Raw genomic sequence first — 22,167 nt, forward strand, 5'->3', positions numbered from 1 at the left:
GGGCTATGAGTCACTCGAATTGAGACGGTCTTTGGCGACGGTAAAATTTGTGTTGGGTCTTATGCGCAATAAAGTGACAGCATTGAGTTAGCGATTTGTTCACTTCAGGGATGGCGAGCTTAATTAATGAATGTAAGAGAATGTTTGAGAGGAGTGAATGTGGTAATTATATTATATATATATAGTGACTGAGTTTGTGACGCTATGGTGTTAGCTGTAAGTTGCAAATGTAATTTAAACGAATAAAATAAATAAAATAAAAAGCCTTCCAACTCCATACTTGACCTGGCATCTGGCAGGGAAGTTAGTGTTTTCCAACTCTAGGATAGTGTTTAGCAATCATCATCATCACTCCACGCTGACCAAGTTGCGGGTAGAGGCTAGTGCATACACTTGTGACCATTTGTAGCGGAGCAGCAATTGACAGTGACGCAAGTCCCGAACTAACGGATAATATCTTCTAATAAACCGGCGGTCAACAGAACAGGGAAAACTCTGGAGTGCCTATTCATTCACCTATTCCACGGAGTCATTTATTTGTTTATAAACTTTCATTCTAACTTTATAACAGCAGAATAAAATAAGTTTTTGGCAAAAATTTCACTTTTGGTACAAGCTTTTATCGCTGACTGTACTTTTTTCCACATACAACTAATAGTCATCGAGACAATTCTAAAAACCCCAAACACAATTAGGTTGCGTTGTTTTATCACAGAGTTCTTATGGCTACCTCCTGTCTCATCAGATCAGCTTGATGGTACCATAATATTGCATTGTCACCCGACTTACATATGTATGCAAATTTTTAGCTTCATCGGACCCCGGGAAGTGGGTCAAATTTAACTAGCAAGATTTCTCCCATACATACTAACAGGGCAAGTTAACCTTTTCAACGCTTTTCCACACTGTGAAACTGTTAAAAGTTAACTGGTGAAGAGCGAATATGAAGCTTAACTGACAGTAGGAAAGTCGCTTTGACAACGTCCGCCATAGCCTTTTTAATGGTCTTGGCGTCGCGGGCACGACAGACGATGACCGTTTTAGTATATAAAATATAAAAGCTTGTAAAAACTATAATCATTTTGTGCGATTGTTATCTTTGTAGGAGTCTCTCTGGCTAAGCTCCACTAACAAACGACTCTTACCAAACTATTAAATTTACGGCTTTACTTAGGTCATAGAGAAATAAGTAAGCATAGAGTGCGTCAAGTAGAGGATTTATCAGTACCGCTATTTGACACTAGATGTCACGAGTGTCGCGACTGCCGAAAAGTGTATTGCTCAACAATTTACAGAAGGAGTTGAAAATAGAGTACCGGTTATAATATTAGCTGAAAATTGTTGAGCATTCGACTTTTCGTTTGTCGCGACATCTAGTGTCAAGTAGCAGTACTGTTAAATCGGCCACTTGACGCTAGACTAAAATAATAAGCACTATAATGCTCTATGCTACATATTTCTCTATGCTTAGGTTAATTTAAGGACTGAGGTCAGTAGGCGTTCACTGGGCGCTGGGCTGAAACAGGTCAATATTAGGACATAAAAACACTGTCCATTCTAGGAAACACTGTAAATAAATAAATAGATAAATATTATAGGACATTATTACACAAATTGACTAAGTCCCACAGTAAGCTCAATAAGGCTTGTGTTGAGGGTACTTAGACAACGATATATATAATATATAAATATTTATAAATACTTATATACATAGAAAACACCCATGACTCAGGAACAAATATCCATGCTCATCACACGAATAAATGCCCTTACCAGGATTTGAATCCGGGACCATCGGCTTCATAGGCAGGGTCACTACCACAAGACCATATCGGTCGTCAAACCTACATAATATGAATGCTAGAAATAAATAGCTCGCAGTGCCCTTCATCCGGCTCTATATAATAAAAAAATAAGGGCTTATAATAAACTTCCAAATTACATCACTGAATTGTTGCGTTCCATTTTTGATGTTAATAGCTACGAAACCCTGATGCTGTCGCACATTGACTGTTATATAACGTTGTATAACATCGTGTGACAGGGACGACATGATAGTATTGATGGTGTTATTATAAATGGTCCCTGTCACTCAATGTTAGAGTCAAACTAAGCTTAGTTGGCAGCGATTTTGATAGCCCAGCCTGTACAAGTGTTAAGTCAACGTCGTTTCATAGATATTTGACATTTAAAAAAACACTTGCACTCTCTGGGCTATCAAAATTGTTGCCAACTTATCTTGGTCTGGCTCTAACCAGGGATCGCCATAAAACTTTTGCAACGCGATAAATTGTTCATGAAGCTACTTAAAGGCGACTCCACGGCCGCCCTGCCCCGACGTGTCCTCGTATTTTTCTATTACCGGGCTTCTCATGAGCTGGAATTGGTAGAAGTCATGCAATTGCCACTCCAATTATCAAGGAAAGAGGACGACGCACGAGCAATTCATTAATAATACGTTAAAAAATATGAGACACACACTAATGACTTACTGGCTCTGTGAGTTGTAGACTTCGCATAGGTTAAAATTGAATAAATGTATGGCTCCGCCATTTTGAAAACTTCCCTAAACCTAAATCGACATAAAAAAATCATCGAACCTGCTGACAAAATTTCACGAGAATCGGTTGAGAATTGCGACCTGTAGAGAAGAATATCCGGACAGTACGAAATCATTTTTGCCCAAGCTGAAAAGGAGACCTTCGCTAACGCTCGGTCTAAAAGTGGGTCATTACTTGTTTCACCGGAAAAAAGTGTCATACGGACTTTCATTTAAAAAAAAGTTGATTGTAATTTTTCATAATTCCAAAACAAGTGTACGCAGTCCAAAAAAAATATATAGAAAAATATAAAAACACTGCGCACTGAGATACGTGAAGTTACGTTACCGATTATTTCGCTAAGAAGCTAAAACTTGCTCGAATATTGTCCTCTGTCGGCTTCTACATCGATCTGGTTGATTTCCGTCTTTTTGGTCTATCATCATTGCTCATGGTAACCGGATCAAACGCTTAAACCGAATATAGACCAAACAGATTAAGAGCCTCCCTGGCGCCAATGACCTTCAATTTGAATACCATAGCTTTCAAATGTTTTTGTAGCTTATCTTTTTTTTTTAATACCACGACGGTGGCAAACAAGCATACGGCCCGCCTGATGGTAAGCAGTCACCGTAGCCTATGGACGCCTGCAACACCAGGGGCATTACATGCGCTTTGCCGACACTTTAATCATATTAACAACAAAGTCTTTAAGTAATATAGTCCCATATTTACTTCCAAGTTTATTGTCTACGTAATATTTCACATCAAATTTGAACAATTTTAGGCCTAAAAACTGGTTTTATGGCCATAACTTTTGTGTTAATTAATTTAAAATTAAAATCTCTGACCAATTTTTAGAGACGTCAAAGACTAACCCAAATATGTAGATTTCGTATATATAAGATCCTTCATAGCAATCGACTAACGAAAAAAGTGTTTTTTTAGACAATGTCTAAAAAATCATAAAAAAATAAGTATTAATTTCTTTTAAAATCCGGCAGACCATAATGGATATAAAAGATTAAAGAACCGATAGCCGTTTGTCTTATAATTTTATCTGTAGTGCAAATGTAGGAGTAACGACTCAAAACTTGTCCAAAATCGATGAAAACCGCGGGGAGCACCTTAAATGTCGAGTATACCCCACTCTACTATTTTTCATTTCGAATGACCATTTAGGATCTGTAACGATTGAAATTTACTTACTCATTTATTTGTTGGGTTTTTATATTTAATTACTATCACTAATTCCTGTGTTGTAACTGTAGTAAGGTTCTTGTCCAACTATAAGTTCCGAACAGCCCGCGGCGTTAGCGACGATCTCGCTAAGGAACTCAAACTTGGTTGGATATTGTCCACTGTCAAGATTGTACGACGATCTGGTTGAAACTTATGTGTTTCTGGTCGTGCTGTCATCGCTTATAGTAGATAAACGAACGATTAATACTAGAATAAGTCTCAAATAATTAGCGTCAGACCGAAGTTTTCTGTAGGCTGGTTGTAGTGTCGCGCTGACCGTCGAAGCGGAGCGATCCACACCGCACCGGACCAAAATATATTAACGCCTAGTATGTAGTAGTTCTTCAAAATTTTACAACAAATCTTTTACCTTTCAAGCAGTTCGACACTGGAACTCCTTACCTCCAAACATTAGACGCGCTCAATCTCTTGCTGTATTCAAAAAAACTACTTAAAGAACATTACCTATCTCTCCCTTCGTGTTTGAAATATATAGTTATATTTTACTCTGTGTTGATATGTTGCTATTATGTTGGTATATTTTGGTTTGTGTCTTATATATTGATTATGTATGTCTATTTTATGTTCTTATATACATGTATGTTTATTGACCAAAATTATGTGTATGAAAGTAGGCTTCATAAAGTTTTGTTTTGCAACACCTACTCTTTTTGATTAATTGTTTTTGTTTCCGCTACCCAAAGGTTGTCTGGAAGAGATTACTCTTTAGCGATAAGACCGCCTGTTGTCTGCCTCTATCACTAATCAATTGTTTTTCTTAAAGCTGTATCTTTTACTGAGGTGTGCCAATAGAGAGTATTCTATCTATCTATCTATCTATGCGTAGGCACGGATCAGTGCGTGGGAATTGAAATAAGCTATTGTCGTTTTTTCAATCATCAAAAAAACAGGTCGCATATGAAGGGTTAAGTTCAGGGAGCGGTTTAGAGTAAAGCTCAGCGCGACACTAAAAAAACAGCCGAAACATAATCGTCGATATATCCACTGGTTTACTGAAGCATTAGACTCTTCTCAGATAACAATTGGAACAAACACCGAGTAGTTCCGAACTTGTGAGTGTCTTCAGTTGCAGAATTCGAAAGTTCCGTCTTGAAACTGTTGTGGGTTGAAAGAATAGTTCATTCCAAGTTTTGGGGACGGATTAAGAGTAGACAGTTTTTGAAGAAAATCATTTAACTTGGACGAAAGAAAAACGTTTCTTCGTTTGTGAAAATTTGAAAAAGAGTAAAAGGTATGGGAACAACGTTCTTTTCAATAATATTTCATGTTTCTATCTTTGTTCTTTATTTGTATCCTAAAAGCTCCATTAGGCAACCCTAAAAGATTAAATATTCACGATTATAGAATTTTAATAAAATTAGGAAAAGATACATTATACCTTTTTAATTGCCTTACAAAATGTTTAACTGGCATCTATCATCGCCAGAATTTTAGTAATTTACTTTTAAAATTTTCTATTATTATTTTTACCGTTTTGTATAAAATCCATGGCTTAACATATTCACCACTTAGCTACGGTTGTCGCGCTACGTCGTAGCCGATAACACAGGTTTCCCGATATGTAGAGGAAATGCTTCGTAGAGGCAAAACGACAAGGTGTCGTTATTAGCGCTGAATGGGTTAAAAAATCACACATTTCTATTGTAATACAAGCTAGTTTCCATACTTTGAGCCTCGAGTGTATTTTGGCGAAAATTGTTTTGAGTCCGAAATCCGTTTCAAGTTACACATGCAATTTCAGACATGTCATAGCTTAAGTTTGTTCCATTGGCATAGCTTCTGGCATCCGACATACCTCTCAATACTCGTAGGTACCGCCTTTGACGTCCGACATAGTTTATGTGGAGTATGTTGCTATTAATGCTATTCTATTACCGTACAGAGTGTTTCGAAGAGGGCATGACCGCATGAATAACCACGAGAGTTTTAAGAGAAAATTTGGACTATTTTGCCGCTATAACAACAAATACTGAAAACAGAATACAATAAATATTTCTTTCCAATCTCGAGGTTCTCATCCAATCACCAAAGCTAAGCAACGTTGGGCGGGGTCAGTACTTGGATAGGTGACCGCTTTTATAGATAATGGTACGGAACCCTTCCTGTGCGAGTCCGACTCGCACTTGGCCAGTTTTTTAAAAATCTGTGAACGCAGATTACCTGCTGAATTTTTAAATGTTGATATTTTGTACATTTGTCCTCAATTATAATGTATGATTATATGTTCCGTTTGTTTGTTTCAGGCCAAATACAAATAACGCCTCGTGAAGCAGTCCGGCAAGTAGGAGAGAGCCTCGACGTGTTGTGCAAAGTCAACTATCCCATCTCATTCTGTCGGTAAGTAGCCACTTTCAGCCCTTGGCCAGCAATGTTGTGCGTTAAGCACAACTACAGGTGTCGCTATACACAATAAGTGTTGCTATATTCAATAAGAAAAAAATATGGACGCCCCGAAACCGACTTTCCATACAAACATAGTCCCTATTTTCCGCTCTAGATATTAACATTATTGAAACTATTTTGATATAATTTGATGTATGTCAATCACAGCAATGTGATATTTTAATTATTAGAAGAGTCAGAAGCATTTAATAATTTGTTTGGAATATGTTTTACACTCCTAACTCATAACAGTCATAACAGGTATATGACATCTATTTCAGTTTATAATGTTGTCGTCAAGCTCACCATACTTATTAACCTATCGAATGAGCTAATGCTTTTACGGATACTGGAAAGCGATATGTATATGTACTACATACCTATACGAGGCCTGGATGTTAGTGAGATGACGATATGAGTTGTGCTGGTGTCCGACTTTATTACCTACATATAACATGAGTATCACATGATTATCCACCTGGTTTCTTAAGCTTAATAGTCGCCTCCAAACCTCCCCTTATAGCGACCCCATTCCTCACACAAAGTTTACCTTAAGTTCATATTAGCCTCACTGGATCACTGTTCACTCTGAGTACTGATAACGTTGGTCACAATATACCAGAGACACATCATTATTCTAATAACACCATAAAAACGTTCTAGACTTGATCTAAAAGCAAATATCGCTGCCGCGTAGATTTGTTCGCACAAAACCTCCTTTTTCCTACTGTCGTTCTCATCTACCCTCTCAACTTCAGCCAAAAAATCCCAATAACCTAGAAGCGGTTAGTTAACTTAAACGTGACTACTAGCGCCATCTAGTCCATGACGTTGGCAAATATTAGCCGGTTCGCAATACGTTCGCGACAAATGTACATATATTTTGAAGTGAAAACTTCTTTAGCGGCGCTGTGCACTTTTTGTGATGGGGAAAAAATGTTAAACTCGCGACAGGTCACGTGACCGACAGATTCGACAGATTGAAAATTCGTAACACGGACACGTGACCTGATCGAAAAACTCCATGATGCTTCTAGTAATGATGATGGTGTAAGAGTCGTTGAAATTATGGATGGAAGTTGATTTTTCTGAGCGATAAACTTTTTAATGTTAAATAATTGTAATAGTTCTGAATTGTTAATTTTTTTATGTAATATAAATTTTCATGTTTGTGAACAATAGCGTAATAAATGAATATTGTATTTTACCACATTAAATGATAGTACTTTTATACTGATAGTTAAAGCAATTCTTGCAATATTATTCCAATATATCAAAAATGCACAACGTTAATATTCAAGTTTTCACTTCTGCCGGCTCTCCCGGAGTGCAACCCGTTGTTTTTATTTATTTATGAAATTTTTATTTACAATAACAATATACATAATGGATATATACAGAGCATTACTAGAACTAGCTTAAATCTAAAATAGGCCCCTGAGGCATTGTACCAATGATGCTGGGGGCATTTCCTCGTTGTATCGCAATGCTGATACGTTGTGCGAGGAAGCCGCCAGCTCTTCGATCACCAGTTACGTCAACCAGACGCCTCACGATTTCTGCATAAAACTTGTGCGCGCTGGGACCCCATGGACCTAGAGTTTCAACGCCAAATGGTACAAAATGGTTCTCTCTACCGAGGCTCTTATATTTATTACGTTTCAACATTTTGGCACTTTCCGCCGCTGCGCCCGCTGTTACATTATTCCGTTTAAATGTACATATTTGGTGTTAAGTGATGTGTTAACTGTGATTGTATGTATTTCAGGGTGGAGATCGGAAGGGAGTCCTACACGATCCCCAGCAATTCCCCTGCGCCAGGAGACCCCACCTACTATGGGAAAGGTCTACAGGTTAGACGCTATACTTTTAAGCATATTTACATGTACTTACTAAAATATAATATATAAAATAGTTATCTACTGTTACTAAATATATTGATTTTATAAATCAGTTCAATAGTTTATAGTTTTCGGGTTCCGTACACAAAGGGTAAAACGGGACCCTGTTACTAAGACTCCGCTGTCCGTCCGTCGGTCCGTCTATCACCAGCCTGTATCTTATGAACCGTGATAGCTAGACAGTTGAAATCTTTACAGATGATGTATTTCTGATGCCGCTATAACAACAATTACCTCCTAAATAATATAGATAATGGTTCGGAACCCTTCATGCGCGAGTCCTACTCGCACTTGGCCGGTTTTTTTTACAAATATAGTAGGCTTCGACCAAGCTAACTGCAGCGATGGATAAAAAGATGTTTTTAAAAATCAGTATGAGACAAAACCAGAGAAAAAAGTATGAAACAATCTTGATACTTGTGAATCATCTCACCTTTAACCGATTGTGAACATTTAAATAATAAAAATACAGAAACAAAGATGACGTTCACAATATAAAAATATATATTATAGGACATATTTGCACAAATTGACTAAGCCCCACAGTAAGCTCAAGAAGGCTTGTATTGTGGGTACTTAGACAATGATATATACCTAATATATAAATACTTAAATACATAAAAAACACCCATGACTCAGGAACAAATATTCGTGCTCATCACACAAGTAGGTAAATGCCCTGACCAGGATTTGAACCCGGGACCATCGGCTTTATAGGCAGGGTCACTACCCACTGCTAGGCTAGACAGGTCGCCAGGTATTATGCCTGTACCTGTTAGGTGTGATCAACTTTATAAATAAAATAGTTTATGCTACACTCGAGTAATCCGTTTTTCATTTTGAGGGACTCCTACTGACATGACATAAATTTATTTAATTCCGCTACCTAAAGGTTGTCTGGAAGAAATCGCTGTTTAGCGATAAGACCGCCTGCTGTTTACCTCTTCTTAATGTGTTGTATTATTTGTGTTGTTTCTGTATTGAGGTGTGCAATAAAGAGTATTTGTATTGTACGGAGCCCTAAAAATTATTTGGCACAATAATTAACCAACTGTTACTGTAAATTTCAGGAGGGTGAATGCGGGGCGCACATCACGAATATAAAAGAGGCGTGGAACGGAGACGTGTACTGTTCGGTGCCGCAACAGATCGGCAGCCGGGAGATCAAGCAGTCTATGAAGCTTATAGTTGCACGTAAGTATAATATTTTCGATTTGTTACTCTTTTGAGATGTTTTCTCCGAGCTATGGTTATAATCTTCTCTTCTTTAACCTAGCGTTTTCCCGGCCTTGCGTCAGGGTCCGCTTTCCTACTTAATCTTCTCCACTTTGTCCGGTCTTCGGCATCCTCAGGTGTGAGATTGTTCTCTACCATGTCCGCTGTCACGACCTCCAGCCAGCGCTTCTTAGGCCTACCGCGTCCGCGTGATCTAGGGCCTTGGACAGTTAGCTCGAAGCATCTATTTCCAACGTAGTCTACTGGTCTGCGGCTTATATGGCCATACCATCGGAGGCGACTTTCCTGCAGCTTATCCACTACGTCGCTGATTCCGAGACTACCACGGATGTGTTCGTTACGTATGTGATCTAATCGCGTAACGCCACACATCCATCGCAACATCTTCATCTCGGTGATGTGAAGCTGCTGGACATGTCTTCCGAGGACAGGCCAGGTCTCGCTACCATATAGTAGGACTGGGCGGATGATGCTCTTGTACACAAGGCCCTTTAGCTTCACCGGTATCCTAGAGTCGCAGATGACACCGGTTACTTCTCGCCATGTTGCCCAAGCAGCACTTATTCGGGCTTGGACGTCGTGATCGATTTCACCAGATTCATGCAGCACCATAATGATACCAATAAAATATTGAATGATAATCACGATATTTTTCTTTTATTTCAGGACCCCCCGGCAACCCCGAGCTGATAGTGTCCCCGCAACAGAACGAACTTAAAGAAGGAGAGACCATCCGCGCGATATGCCGAGTGCCGCGCGGGCGCCCGGCTGCCAACATCACCTGGCATTTAGGTATGCAGACGAATTCTACAATAGTATGAAAGTTACTCAAATGCAGGCATTTATGCAAATGACTTTAGTTGTAGCATAAGCATGGGTAATTAATTACGCTACTGTCTCCCAAGCCGAGACGTACGCTATAAGTAATTGCTTGTGTGCATGAGAATATAGTTAGGCAAACCCAAGGGAAGAATATCTATATACTCAGCGACAATCAGGCTGCACTTAAAGCGCTCATGGCGCCCAGAGTGGACTCTAGATTGATATACAATGGTTACCAAGCTCTGAACACGCTTGGAAGACAAAATAAACTGCAACTGGTATGGATCCCGGGGCATGAGGGATTCATAGGCAATGAATTTGCCAGAGCCGGATCTGTAAGTGACCACATAGGTCCGGAACCATTCGTGGGGCTCTTACAGGGAACCATTATAACTTACTTATAGCAAAGAGAATAGAGCGTATACGAGTAGAGGATTATTGTCATAGTAAATTTACTCATGCCCAATCTATAGGTACTAAATACTAGATTCATGTCTCAAGACAACTTTATTTATTTATTAGTCAAATAAGTGAGCATTACAGTATAAACCAAAGGCCCAGGAAACTACAGAATGAAAGAGAATACAAGTAAAAATAAACCAAAGACAAATTAAACATTAGATTTGGGCGACGACATAACAGCGTCCAATGTAGCTATCCTCGCGAATATAGTCTACTCTCCAAGTGAAGTTTTACATTGCATTTGCCCCTGATTAAAACATCTATAAATTCAATATAAAAACTACAATTTTACATTAGACCCTAATAAAAGGCAATACCTGTTCACTGTTTTGTTAACTGAAAGTGATCCCGCATAGGGATAAGTTGGCCTTTGTACTTTCTTAATATTCTATCCACTTGTTTTATACCAAAAAGTGTTTATTACTTACTTTTGTTACATAACACTTATTATTTTTCCAGGTGAAGAAGAAATCCTGAACGGCCTCAAGCCGCCGGTCATCACCAACTCCTCGGAGCCAGGACTGGAGGACGTGACCCAGGAGCTGAACAAGGTGTTGACGGCTGACGATGACCAGAAACAGCTGGCGTGCCGCGTGTCGCATCTCGGACTCAATAGGCCTCTGGAGGCCCGCAGGCAGCTTGATGTGCAGTGTAAGTGTGCAGAATGTAACGGCTTCCTATACTTTGTTTTTTTTAGCATTAAGGGTAAAGAATCTTGACGTGTTTTATTATTGAGGAACTCGTTTGAAAAATAAATCAGAATTACATAGCATAATATACGATCACCTTCTTTCAGAGATCCCTCTAAAGGGATAAGTTCGCCTTTGTACTTCTTACTCATTGTATGTTACTTTTAATATGTATTATTTGAACAGTAAAGAGTTTACTACTACTACTAAGATCATTTACATTCTTTTGGTTTCATCAGTAATAGCTACTATAATCTTAATATATCAATACGTTTCTAATAAACATATTGATATTTTTTTCCTTTTTACAAGTTTTTATTACAAGCTTTTTTACTTTCACCTGACCGTTGTCCGTTTGTAATCAAATCTTGCAAGTTTTTGACCCACTTCCCGGTTTCCGATGAAGCTGAAAATTTTCAGTCGGGTGACAATTAAATATTATGGTACCATCGAAATGTTCTGATGATGGAGACAAGAGGTGGCCATAGGAACTCTGTGATAAAACAACGTAAGCTAATTGTGTCTCGATGAGTATTAGTTGCCTGTGGAAAGAAAAGTACAGGCAGCGATAAAAGCTTGTATCAAAAACGAAATTTTTGCCAAAAACTTATTTTTTTATTGTGGAACGTACCACACATTACAATTTATAAATTATATATACAGATATCAATCACAATGAAAAAATTGTCTGTGATCAACTCTGGCTAACGTGGGGCTCGAACATATTTTCGGATTGCCGGTCCAACGCATATTTTTTAAAGCGTTTTTCAATAAAAAGATACTTCCAGATTGTTTACCCTTTTCTAATGCTAAAAAAACTAATTATAGTTTAGCCTAGTCAGTAAGTGGTTGCGAAGCTGGAGGTCCCACAACCTGATATAACACTAATAAATATCCAAATTTCCGAACTCAAATTCTCATAGATGCTCATATATGAAAAAGTCGCTATGACAAATCTGTGATTTCATAACACGCCGATTTTCTGGTGTATACACGCGAAACGCACATAACCCAGAACTCGAGGCTAAGCGGAGCTACAGATAAGTTTGAAAGTCACAGTTTTGTCTTAGAGACCCTACTTCCATATTCCATATTCATATTCATTTATTCATAAAATTATAATTTTACATGTCATTGGTGTAACATTAATAAGTATGTCAGTTAAATCACAATTCATTAATAGTACATTACTATAGAGGCCGGGAAACGTAGGGTTGCAGGCTAAGTAGATATAGACACGCGGATAGAGATACGCGGCCGGCAACCCCGTTTCTCGCCGAGATCTGTATAGTGCTTTTCTCAAACTTGCAATTAAAACAAAAAATATAGTCAATTTGTTTTCTGGCGAACTACTCGGCTCGCCACTCTACCAGCGGTGCCTTACGCGCGTAAGTCCGCGCGCCTGCGCGATGCGCCATCGTCGTTGCTTAGCAACGAATATGCACAACAAATCATCGTACCGTTCCTATATTTGTTGATGGTTGAATGCCAAGACATTGTGTCACAATTTGACGTTAAAAAACAAAAGAAGGTTGCTTTACAGTCCTAGGTTTGTAAGGCAATATGAAATTCCTTTACATATCATCTTCACTCATCGCACCTGATATGTAGTATTTCCGGACCTAATTTGACGTAAGTCATGTCATAATTTCATAGCAAGTTTGAGAAATATAATTATCATCAAAAAAAGAGTAAAATAAAAACAATAAATAACACGTAATAAATAATCAATACAATTTACATGGTCAACATTAAAACATTACATTAAAACTAAATCGAATTATTATCTTCGCTATTTAATCTATCTATGTGATGCTGAGATCGCATTTTGAGGCATTTAATTGTTTTTCTTTTATTACGAATTTTTTCTAAAGATTTATGCTCGTAGACATATTCTAAATATATTGTATAGGGTTTAGATAATGTACTTACATACAATACAAAAGTTATTTACAAGCTGTTCCATAATATTCATTCAATATTTCAAATCCACAGACCCTCCTCGCCGCGCCGACGGCAGCAGCGACGAGCAGATCACCATCTTCGGCCTCAAGATCCAGGAAGACGGCCGCCTCAACGTCACCGTCCGGTCCAACCCGGAACCCACGGTGGAGTGGAAGGTGTCCGACGTCACCCTGCTGCCTGGACACCCTAACAGCCACCCGAACGAGAACAGCGTGTGGACTGCCCTCCATCCACTGCGATTGGTAAGTAACATACAGAAGTATACCAACAGACTATCTTCGGCCTCAAGATCCAAGAAAACCAGAGGCAGATTATGGCAGGCTAAGGCGCTCAAACCCTCCCCCAAAAATATTTGAGTTTTTCCATCAAACGTTGTAGAGTCTACCTAAATCTACCCTCTTTTGGACCCTATGCCCTCATAAAATTGGATCTTGGATCCACCACTGAAGATGGCTCAACGTGACTGTCAGGTCTAATCCTGAGTCCACGGTGACGGTAAAGTGACGTTACCTTGGCGCCTGGACACTCTAACAGCCACCCGAATGTCCCACCTTGTACTCGTCTAGCTAAATCAAAAAAGTGTCTCCACTCAATAGGTCTAAAGATATACAACCATTTACCCTTAGAGATTAAAAGTGCGACTAGTAACAAAGGTTTCATGAATAAACTTAAGGCTAAGCTTATGTCTGAGGCGTACTACTCTGTTGACGAATTTTTCAACGGCGTTAAACTCCTGAACTAGTTCACAATCCCAAACTAGAAATATAATATATTAATTTAACTTGCCTTATTTGATATAATTATAAGTACTGTAAACAGCGAAAGCTAGAAATAACAATAAATAAAAACAACTGGAATAATAATTGTACCCACCTGACATACAACCTAACATTATAATAATAGACTGATGTTATATTATGTAAGTTAGCTATAAATAGTTCTAAATATGAAAATTTGTATTGACATGTAAAACTATGTTTTATAAAGGAATGAATGAATGAATGAATGAGAACAGCGTGTCGACTGCCCTCCGTACATAGTCAAAATTTGGCAAATGGATATAGATAAAAGTTTGGTGGAAAATGTGCAGTGGAAAGTGCAAAAGGCATAAAAGGATATCCTTGCGGGATGATGATCAGATAGATGATACGAGTATAGTAAGTACAAACGAACCAATGGGCGTTGGATCTGAAAGGTTCTGAAGTGTAAAATCTAAGACAATTTCGTGCTTCCATTTTGACAGGTAAACGCGCAAGATGGCGCTGAACAGCTCCATACATTTTGCGGTAACTCTGATTCTCAAAAGTTGACGTTTGACAATTCAGTGACTGCAAAACATATGGCGCAAAACAGCGCCATCTGGTTTGGATGTCAAATTAAGGGACATTTTTTTTTCTTAGGCAGTAATTATTGCTACAAAGCAAAGTCCTCATGTAACACTATTAGATGTTTTTAAATGTTGTATTAATTGTATTCTTTCCCCAGCCCCAAGACGAGACCCCCGGCAGCGGCTACTACAACATCACCCTCGTCCTGTCGCCCGTCACCAGCGAGGACGTGGAGCGGAACTACTTCCTGACACTCTCCAACAAGCATGGAGAGAAGAGGCTCATGGTCAAGCTCAGCACCCTGGAGCAACCTGCTGGTGAGGCTTATTAACATCACAAATAAAATTAAAATTATTTCTAAAAACTTCTGTGCAACGTTTCAAAACTATCGGTGACGTGTAAGTAAGACCAAAGGCAGCAGATTCCGACAACCCTCGATAATCTTCTGTGACCTCAGTGGAAAGTGGTATAAGGCCGAGTGGCAGCAGAGCAGAGATATATACGTCCTAATGGTTAAGTTTATTTTTGAGGTTTCGCGAAACTCGAACTCCGCGTATGGCCAAAGGCCCCGTCATAGTAAGGCGCGAAAAATCTGACCTGTTTTTTTTTTCTTCCTCGCGTTGTCCCGGCATTTTGCCACGGCTCACAGGAGCCTGGGGTCCGCTTGAAAACTAATCCCAAGATTTGGCGTAGGCACTAGTTTTTACGAAAGCGACTGCCATATATCTGACCTTCCAACCCAGAGGGTAAACTAGGCCTTGTTGGGATTAGTCCGGTTTCCTCACGATGTTTTCCTTCACCGAAAAGCGACTGGTAAATAACAAATGATATTTCGTACATAAGTTCGGAAAAACTCATTGGTACTCCGGATAGCAAGTCGCACGCTCTTACCGCTAGGCCACCTGTATTTCTACAATAAAACATTTTGTAGTTCAAAATAGTTAACCTGCCAGTCGAGTTGTTTCTTTAACATCACGCTTACTTTTCTACTATTGTACGTATATTGTATAGTCTACGTGACGACTGCCTACTAATACTCCTACTCATGTTATATAGGTTATACTCGTACTACAATTAACTGCTGCTACTACTACATGCGATTTTTTCTACTCGTAATGATTGAATTAAGATTTCGTATACTTACCAAACTATAATTGCGTACTTTTCATGTATGCTCCCAACTCAACTATAAGATTCATTTCGATACGCTTTAGTCAATTATAACAAAAAAAATCACGTGCCGCCGCGCTCCCATAAGACTAAACGGGCGCGGGGCGAGTCGCGCGAGTTATGTCTTCTGTCTACTGCGATACTTACCAATTTTCATTAAATATTTAGGTTTTATAGCAAAAAGTATTATTTTAGATGATTTAGAAAAAGTATTGTATACAATAGTGATATAATATGGGTATGAGTATGAGTAATCAAAATTTTCACTCTCGTACCTTACTTAGGCAACGAAGCTTGCTGAGAACTCGACTGAAAAACTCTCTATTAATCACTATTGTATAGAGTACTATCTACCTATCTACCACTTGAATCTTTTGGAACTAAAGCTAGCTTATATATTAAAATTTCACTTATAATACTAATAAATTTTATCAGCCTTCAACCAGTCTGTATCTCACCGTAATAACTTCTTGTTATGCCCAAGTTAAACGGTATACCTGTACATCGTTTACCGTAGGGACATTATTTCAGAATATAAGATATTTTTGGTGGTAAAATGAATTATTTTATAACCAACAGCTCAGGCCTCGATCCTGCGTCTCAATGTATATGGTAAGATAAGATAAGAAACATCTGATATATAAGTTTTTTTGCTACAGGCCTGCATCGAGAATGTATTTTTGAAAATATTGTTAAGGTTATGGCATGCTCGTCTATAATTTTGAGTTTTATAATTTTCTGAGCAAGTTTTAGTTCTTATTTTTTTAAACAAGTTTATACATAATTTCCACATTTAAAACACACTTTCTTGTTAATACAAAAAGTTACAAACTCTTTACTTTACGATTTGCTATTTTTCGACTTTTTTCCTATATTCAACACAAACTTTATCTTGCAAAATATTTGTTTTATACTAAAGGTTTATTTCAAATTCTCACCTTTAATAATTAACGCCAAAAAATTTTTATCGCTTTTTGTTTTTTTTATACATATACCTATTTATTTATATATCAATAAGCTTACATGGTCCACCAATAAGTAAAATTTTAAATTCATAATGTTCTTATAATCTTTTAATTGTGTAGGTTAGTAGATATTATTAAATTATTTCGATGAAATAAAATCTGCTTGATAATAATTTAACCTCTACTCGCCTAGAGGCCAATAAAAAGGTTTCCGGTTGGATTATAAGTAATTTATTTCTCTTTGACAACTCGAAATTGCATATCTTTTGGCAAATTTTGATTTTGAGCGATTAGAGAACTGCATGATGATTTTGTTTTATTTATTTATAAATACATTCGTCCGTAGAGAACGGTATATACCTATAATTGGAGCATGTAACTTGAATGCAAGTATTTTAAAGATAATCCGTGTTTTAGTTAGTAGTTGAATAACAACAACTCGAAATGAATTGTCCCTATTGTTCCAGTTCCTAATATTAATGTGCTTAGATTTCTATTTTAGTTATTCGTCTTGACCGTAAAATGTATAAAAGCATGCTATTTTTTACCATTACTTAAACGTAGACATAATTATATAGGTTATATACAGATATAGGAATCCGCTCTTAATCGAATAATCGAATCGAATAACGAATCTTTTTTTTTTTTTTTTTTTTTTTTAACTATCGATGCTAGTTCTATATACTAGTGATCACTCAAGGGTTTGCTTGTAAAAATATGTTTTTATTAAGAGTAAAAAAAAAATTAAATAATAACTCAATGTACTCTTCTTCGTTTTTAAGACAAGACAATTTTATAATTTTACTCATCCCAATTTTTTTCTTCGTGAATATCCCATTAATTAAGCGTCATTTAAGGGTGAGAAAAAAATTGGGATGTGTAAAATTATAAAATTGTCTCGTCTTAAAAACGAAGAAGAGGACATTGAGTTATTATTTGATTATTTTTTTACTATTAATAAAAACATATTTTTACAAGCAAACCCTTGAGTGATCACTAGTATTTAGAGCTAGCATCGATAGTTGAGTTTATCGATACAGGAACTCCCTACTTGTCAAACAGTTTTGCCCCGCGGATTCCTATGCCTGGTTACGTACTCGCCGACCTGGATTCCGCAACTCGTCGTCATAAAATTGCGCCTATTTTGCGTGGTGGGTTGTCGGCACTACTCTTGCCAACCCATACCTACATATTATAATATACCAAGTAGCCGTCTATGTGCGATGTCACCTTAATGAATACGCGAAAGGAGCTGACGTCCACGGTCGTAACTTGCGGAACGCCCACAAACTCTTGGGTGTTCAGCATAGGTTAGCTAAGTCAGCGAAACTAACGCACGTGATGGGGCCGACTGTGTACAACCGACTGCCGGGTCATGTCACGAATGCGCCGTCATTAATGCAAAATGCAACTGAAAAAATGGCTTATCGAGCACACTTTTTATAGCTTTAATGAGTTTTTAGAGTACAAAACAAGTACCTAAAAACTTAGATTTAATATTAATTTTATTTTTTTATTATTATGTAACATGTTACAAATCATGTTTTGTAAATAATTAATTTTAAATAATATTGTGACATATAATATGAATTATTATGAATAAATATATGAATATGAATATAAATTGTATGTCAACGAACTATTGTGTTCACTTTGCAATTTGAAGTCTAGAGTAAAATAATTTCTTATACCGACGATTATAATAGTATTTGACGACCGGTTTGGCCTAGTGGGTAATGACCCTGCCTACGAAGCTGATGGTCCCGGGTTCAAATCCTGGTAAGGGCATGTATTTGTGTGATGAGCATGGATATTTGTTCCTGAGTCATGGGTGTTTTATATGTACCTATTTAAGTATTTATAAATATTTATATAATTATATATATCGTTGTCTAAGTACCCTCAACACAAGCCTTATTGAGCTTACTGTGGGACTTAGTCAATTTGTGTAATAATGGCCTATATATTTTTTTTTAATGTACGTAGTAATCTCCTCCTCCTCCTAATAGAAAGCGTTCACCGCAGCCTATAGACGCCTGCGATCCCCAAAGGTGATTTTAAGAACCTGTTTTCCTTTTCTTAAGAACCGCATACCGCAATCTGTTTTTTTTTTTCTCTTTTAGTGCTTCGTACAAAACTTTGATCAACGAGCACTTACGGGATCACTTCGGCGTTTTTCTCAGAGACCGTTTGACGTAAATACCTAAAATTTGGAACAGTTATAGCAATTACCATCACCAACACTGTGAATAAGTCAAAGCTGCTTATTTATCTATATTTAACCTTAAAATCCCTTCAGGAATGGAGCTGGAAGCCGGAGCGATAGTCGGCATCGTGGTTGGAATCCTGATCCTGCTGCTGGCCGTGTTCCTGGTGGTCTTCGCCAAGGCCACCGACAGATGGTGCTTCGCAGGTGAGTTGTAGTTGCTGCATCGACGTATAGATGGCGCTGTGTTCGCCTTGTTTTTCATGGCATTACCACAGAGATGGGAGTACAGATGTGTAAGTTGCAGAAAATTACTGAAAGTTAGAAAAGATCTGACAAATGTGGGAAGCTTCGTCAATTTTTTACGTACACATCTTTGTAAACCATTTCATACTTTTTGGAATCTTTCCGTAACTTGTACATCTATAGCTCGATGATACTCGTAAGCAGAGCAGGCGGCCGATTATTGAATTTCGAGCGCTTGATTTCGTCACTCAAAAATGTGTTAAAAAACGGCGAAATATTATTTAAAAAAACGGATGATAGAAATTAAGTAGGTATATATAGTGGGATTGACCAATCTCCGTTTTCAGATCGAGTAGAATTTAAATGCCTTATAGTGGAGATAGTATTGAAGGAAGAAACACGAATTAGAACGCTCAAAAGTCAAAAATCGCCCCCTTGGTCGCTAACACAAAACTATGATTTCAACTACGCTGATTTTCTCGTATTTACGAACGACGCGCACATACAAATTGAGGCTGAGTGCCTGAGTGGTGAATAGCTCAAACCCGATAAGAGATGTGTGCTTGCGAAGTCGGTTCGTCATGAAGTCACTGTTTTGTCTAATGAAACCCTGCGTTTACTGTCATCTCTTAGGATCTGTTTCACAATGTCCAAGTAAAGTCCAGTACCCCTAGTGTAAATAAATTCGATTTCGAAACGTGACGTACGCGTTTGCGTTTAGTCTCATTTTGTATTGGATTTAGAAAGAGCGCGCCAAGCGGGACGTTTTGGAAACTCAAAATCCTATACAAAATGAGACTTAACGCAAACGCGTTCGTCACGTTATGATGTCGATAAAATGTACACTAGGGGTACTGAATAAGCTACAATACAATACAAATCCTCTTTATTGCACAACCTCTGAAAAAATGTACATGGAAACACAAATAATACATGAAGATAGAGGACAACCTTGCCACTTATCTGACGAATAAAGTCATCGTTGGCGTTTCACAACCTTCAAATAAGCTTAACTGGTAGATAAAGTGCTAAGTTTAGCAGGAAGTTTTATCTGGCAGTTAATTTATTTGTTAATATGCTATCCAATGCTTTACTCAGACCTTGAAACAGACCCTTATATGAGTTACTCTTTATCGAACAGATAAATATATCATTGGCAAGTCGTCAATAGAATTGAATGTTACGCTTGCATTGTGCTTTTTTGCTTATCATATTAATCGATTTAATCACGAAGCTAGACATCTTCCAGTGGCTTGCTTGTATCTAGAAATACATTAAAAATGTACTGCTTTAGAAAAACACAAATACCTAATTCGTTCCAAAATGTGTATTATTTCTACACTTCTACAGACATCAAATTCACGTAAAAAAATTAAAAGACACGTTATTAAAAATCTTTTAACACTTTCATATTTATGCACTTCTTTCAATTTTTAAACCCTGACGCAAAAAGAGAGGGGTGTCATACAAAATAATTAAGAGGCTGTCAATACCTAAAGCGCGCACACTGTCTATTTGTATCGGAGTAAATCAGATAGCACTGTCGCATGTTACTGGGCCTGGGCAAGGGAACAATAAGAAAAATATTTAAATAAAAAAAGTGGATTATTAGTGTAATATTTTACTCAACAGCGGTTTAGATATAAATGTTTTGAAATTGTGATTATAATTGCAGACCCATAAGTCAAAACAATAAAGACATTGAACCGTTTAATTGTGATTTTAAGACCAATCTTTGCAATTATTTTCTATCGAGCCGATTTCGTTCAATCATGTATCGAGTAAAACCACGGTCTTTGAAATATAATTAATATGAACATATATTTTTCTTACTTGACTAAAACAAATAGTCTTTCTTAAAAAACTGTTTAAGTAACATCAATTTCAAGGACATTGGGTGTTGACAGCCTCTTAACAATGATTGCACACATTTATCTTTATTTTTATGCAAGGTCAACAGATATAAGGCAAACCACTGTAACTTGGTCGTGATTACTGATTACCGTCGCTGTCGTGACGACTCCTACATCTGTACAGGGGCGGATTAAGAAGGCGCGGGGCCCTTAGCACAATAGTTCGCGGGGCCCCCTGGTTTGAAAAAAAAAAGATAATGGGATGCGAGTCGGACTCGCACCCCGAGGATTCAGTACCATCACAAAGTTTTTACGATGTCTTAATTTTTTTCGACTCGTTCCCGATTTGTTTTTAACATGTTATGCAGTGTATTTTTTAGGGTTTCGTAGTCACCTAGAAACTCTTATATAAGTAGTTTCGCCATGTCCGTCTGTCCCTCTGTCCGAGGGTTTGCTCCGTTATTTTTAGTGCTAGATAGCTGTAATTTGGCATGGATACATAAATCATGCATTGCAACAGAACGGGTAAAATAACAACTATAAAAAAAAAATTAGGGTACCTCGCATACAAAATGTTTTTACTTTGATTTTTTTTTGCTTTGATGGATGGATAAGGTCTTTCAAAACGAATAAGGTCTCCAAAAACCCTTTTTTTAAAGTTATTATTTTCGGAAATAATCGCTCCGAATGAAAAAAAAATGTGAACAATAGGCCCAAAAAATATAAAAAAAATCGTGAAACAAAAGCTTAATAAATACTTTCAATGAGAACTATAGCGAAAATGATCGGTTTAATCGCTTTTAGGTTATTGCAAAAAATCGTCTCACTAAAAAGACGTACAAAGCGCTGCAAAGGTTACTTCCCTTATGCTTGTAATGTAAATGATACTTACAAATAGCCTCCGTTTGGCCTTTTTTGACTGAATGGTAACAATAATAAATATAAAAAATGAATAAATATAAAAAAAAAAAAATAACGGAGCCCATACACAAGAAATGTTTTTATTTTGTGTCTGTAGTTCGTGTTATCCACGAAGACGCACCCCACTCCTCTTCCCAATCGCCTATAGTACCTACAAGTGTGGTGTGCAACCTTTTACTAGTAGTTGGCAATGTAGTAGTTCTGTTTATACACATTAA

The 22,167-nt window shown here is 37.5% G+C and overlaps 1 protein-coding gene across 7 annotated transcripts in view; it reads left to right on the forward strand.

Annotated features, from left to right (window-relative positions):
• LOC133532972 (fasciclin-3) overlaps window positions 1-22,167 on the forward strand; it is a 250,109-nt gene that overhangs the window by 210,220 nt on the left and 17,722 nt on the right. For 5 of the 7 annotated variants that reach the window (XM_061871864.1, XM_061871865.1, XM_061871868.1 and 2 more), the window contains exons 3-11: window positions 6,047-6,140; window positions 7,954-8,038; window positions 9,157-9,280; window positions 9,989-10,114; window positions 11,066-11,257; window positions 13,291-13,502; window positions 14,746-14,905; window positions 16,338-16,370; window positions 19,023-19,136. In XM_061871864.1, the coding sequence (XP_061727848.1) occupies window positions 6,047-6,140; window positions 7,954-8,038; window positions 9,157-9,280; window positions 9,989-10,114; window positions 11,066-11,257; window positions 13,291-13,502; window positions 14,746-14,905; window positions 16,338-16,370; window positions 19,023-19,136 (1,140 nt within the window). The remainder of the gene's footprint in view (window positions 1-6,046; window positions 6,141-7,953; window positions 8,039-9,156; window positions 9,281-9,988; window positions 10,115-11,065; window positions 11,258-13,290; window positions 13,503-14,745; window positions 14,906-16,337; window positions 16,371-19,022; window positions 19,137-22,167) is intronic. The other 2 variants (XM_061871867.1, XM_061871871.1) reach the window with 1 other exon arrangement.

This window comes from Cydia pomonella, chromosome 28 (assembly GCF_033807575.1).
Source record: "Cydia pomonella isolate Wapato2018A chromosome 28, ilCydPomo1, whole genome shotgun sequence".
Classification (NCBI taxonomy): domain Eukaryota; kingdom Metazoa; phylum Arthropoda; class Insecta; order Lepidoptera; family Tortricidae; genus Cydia; species Cydia pomonella.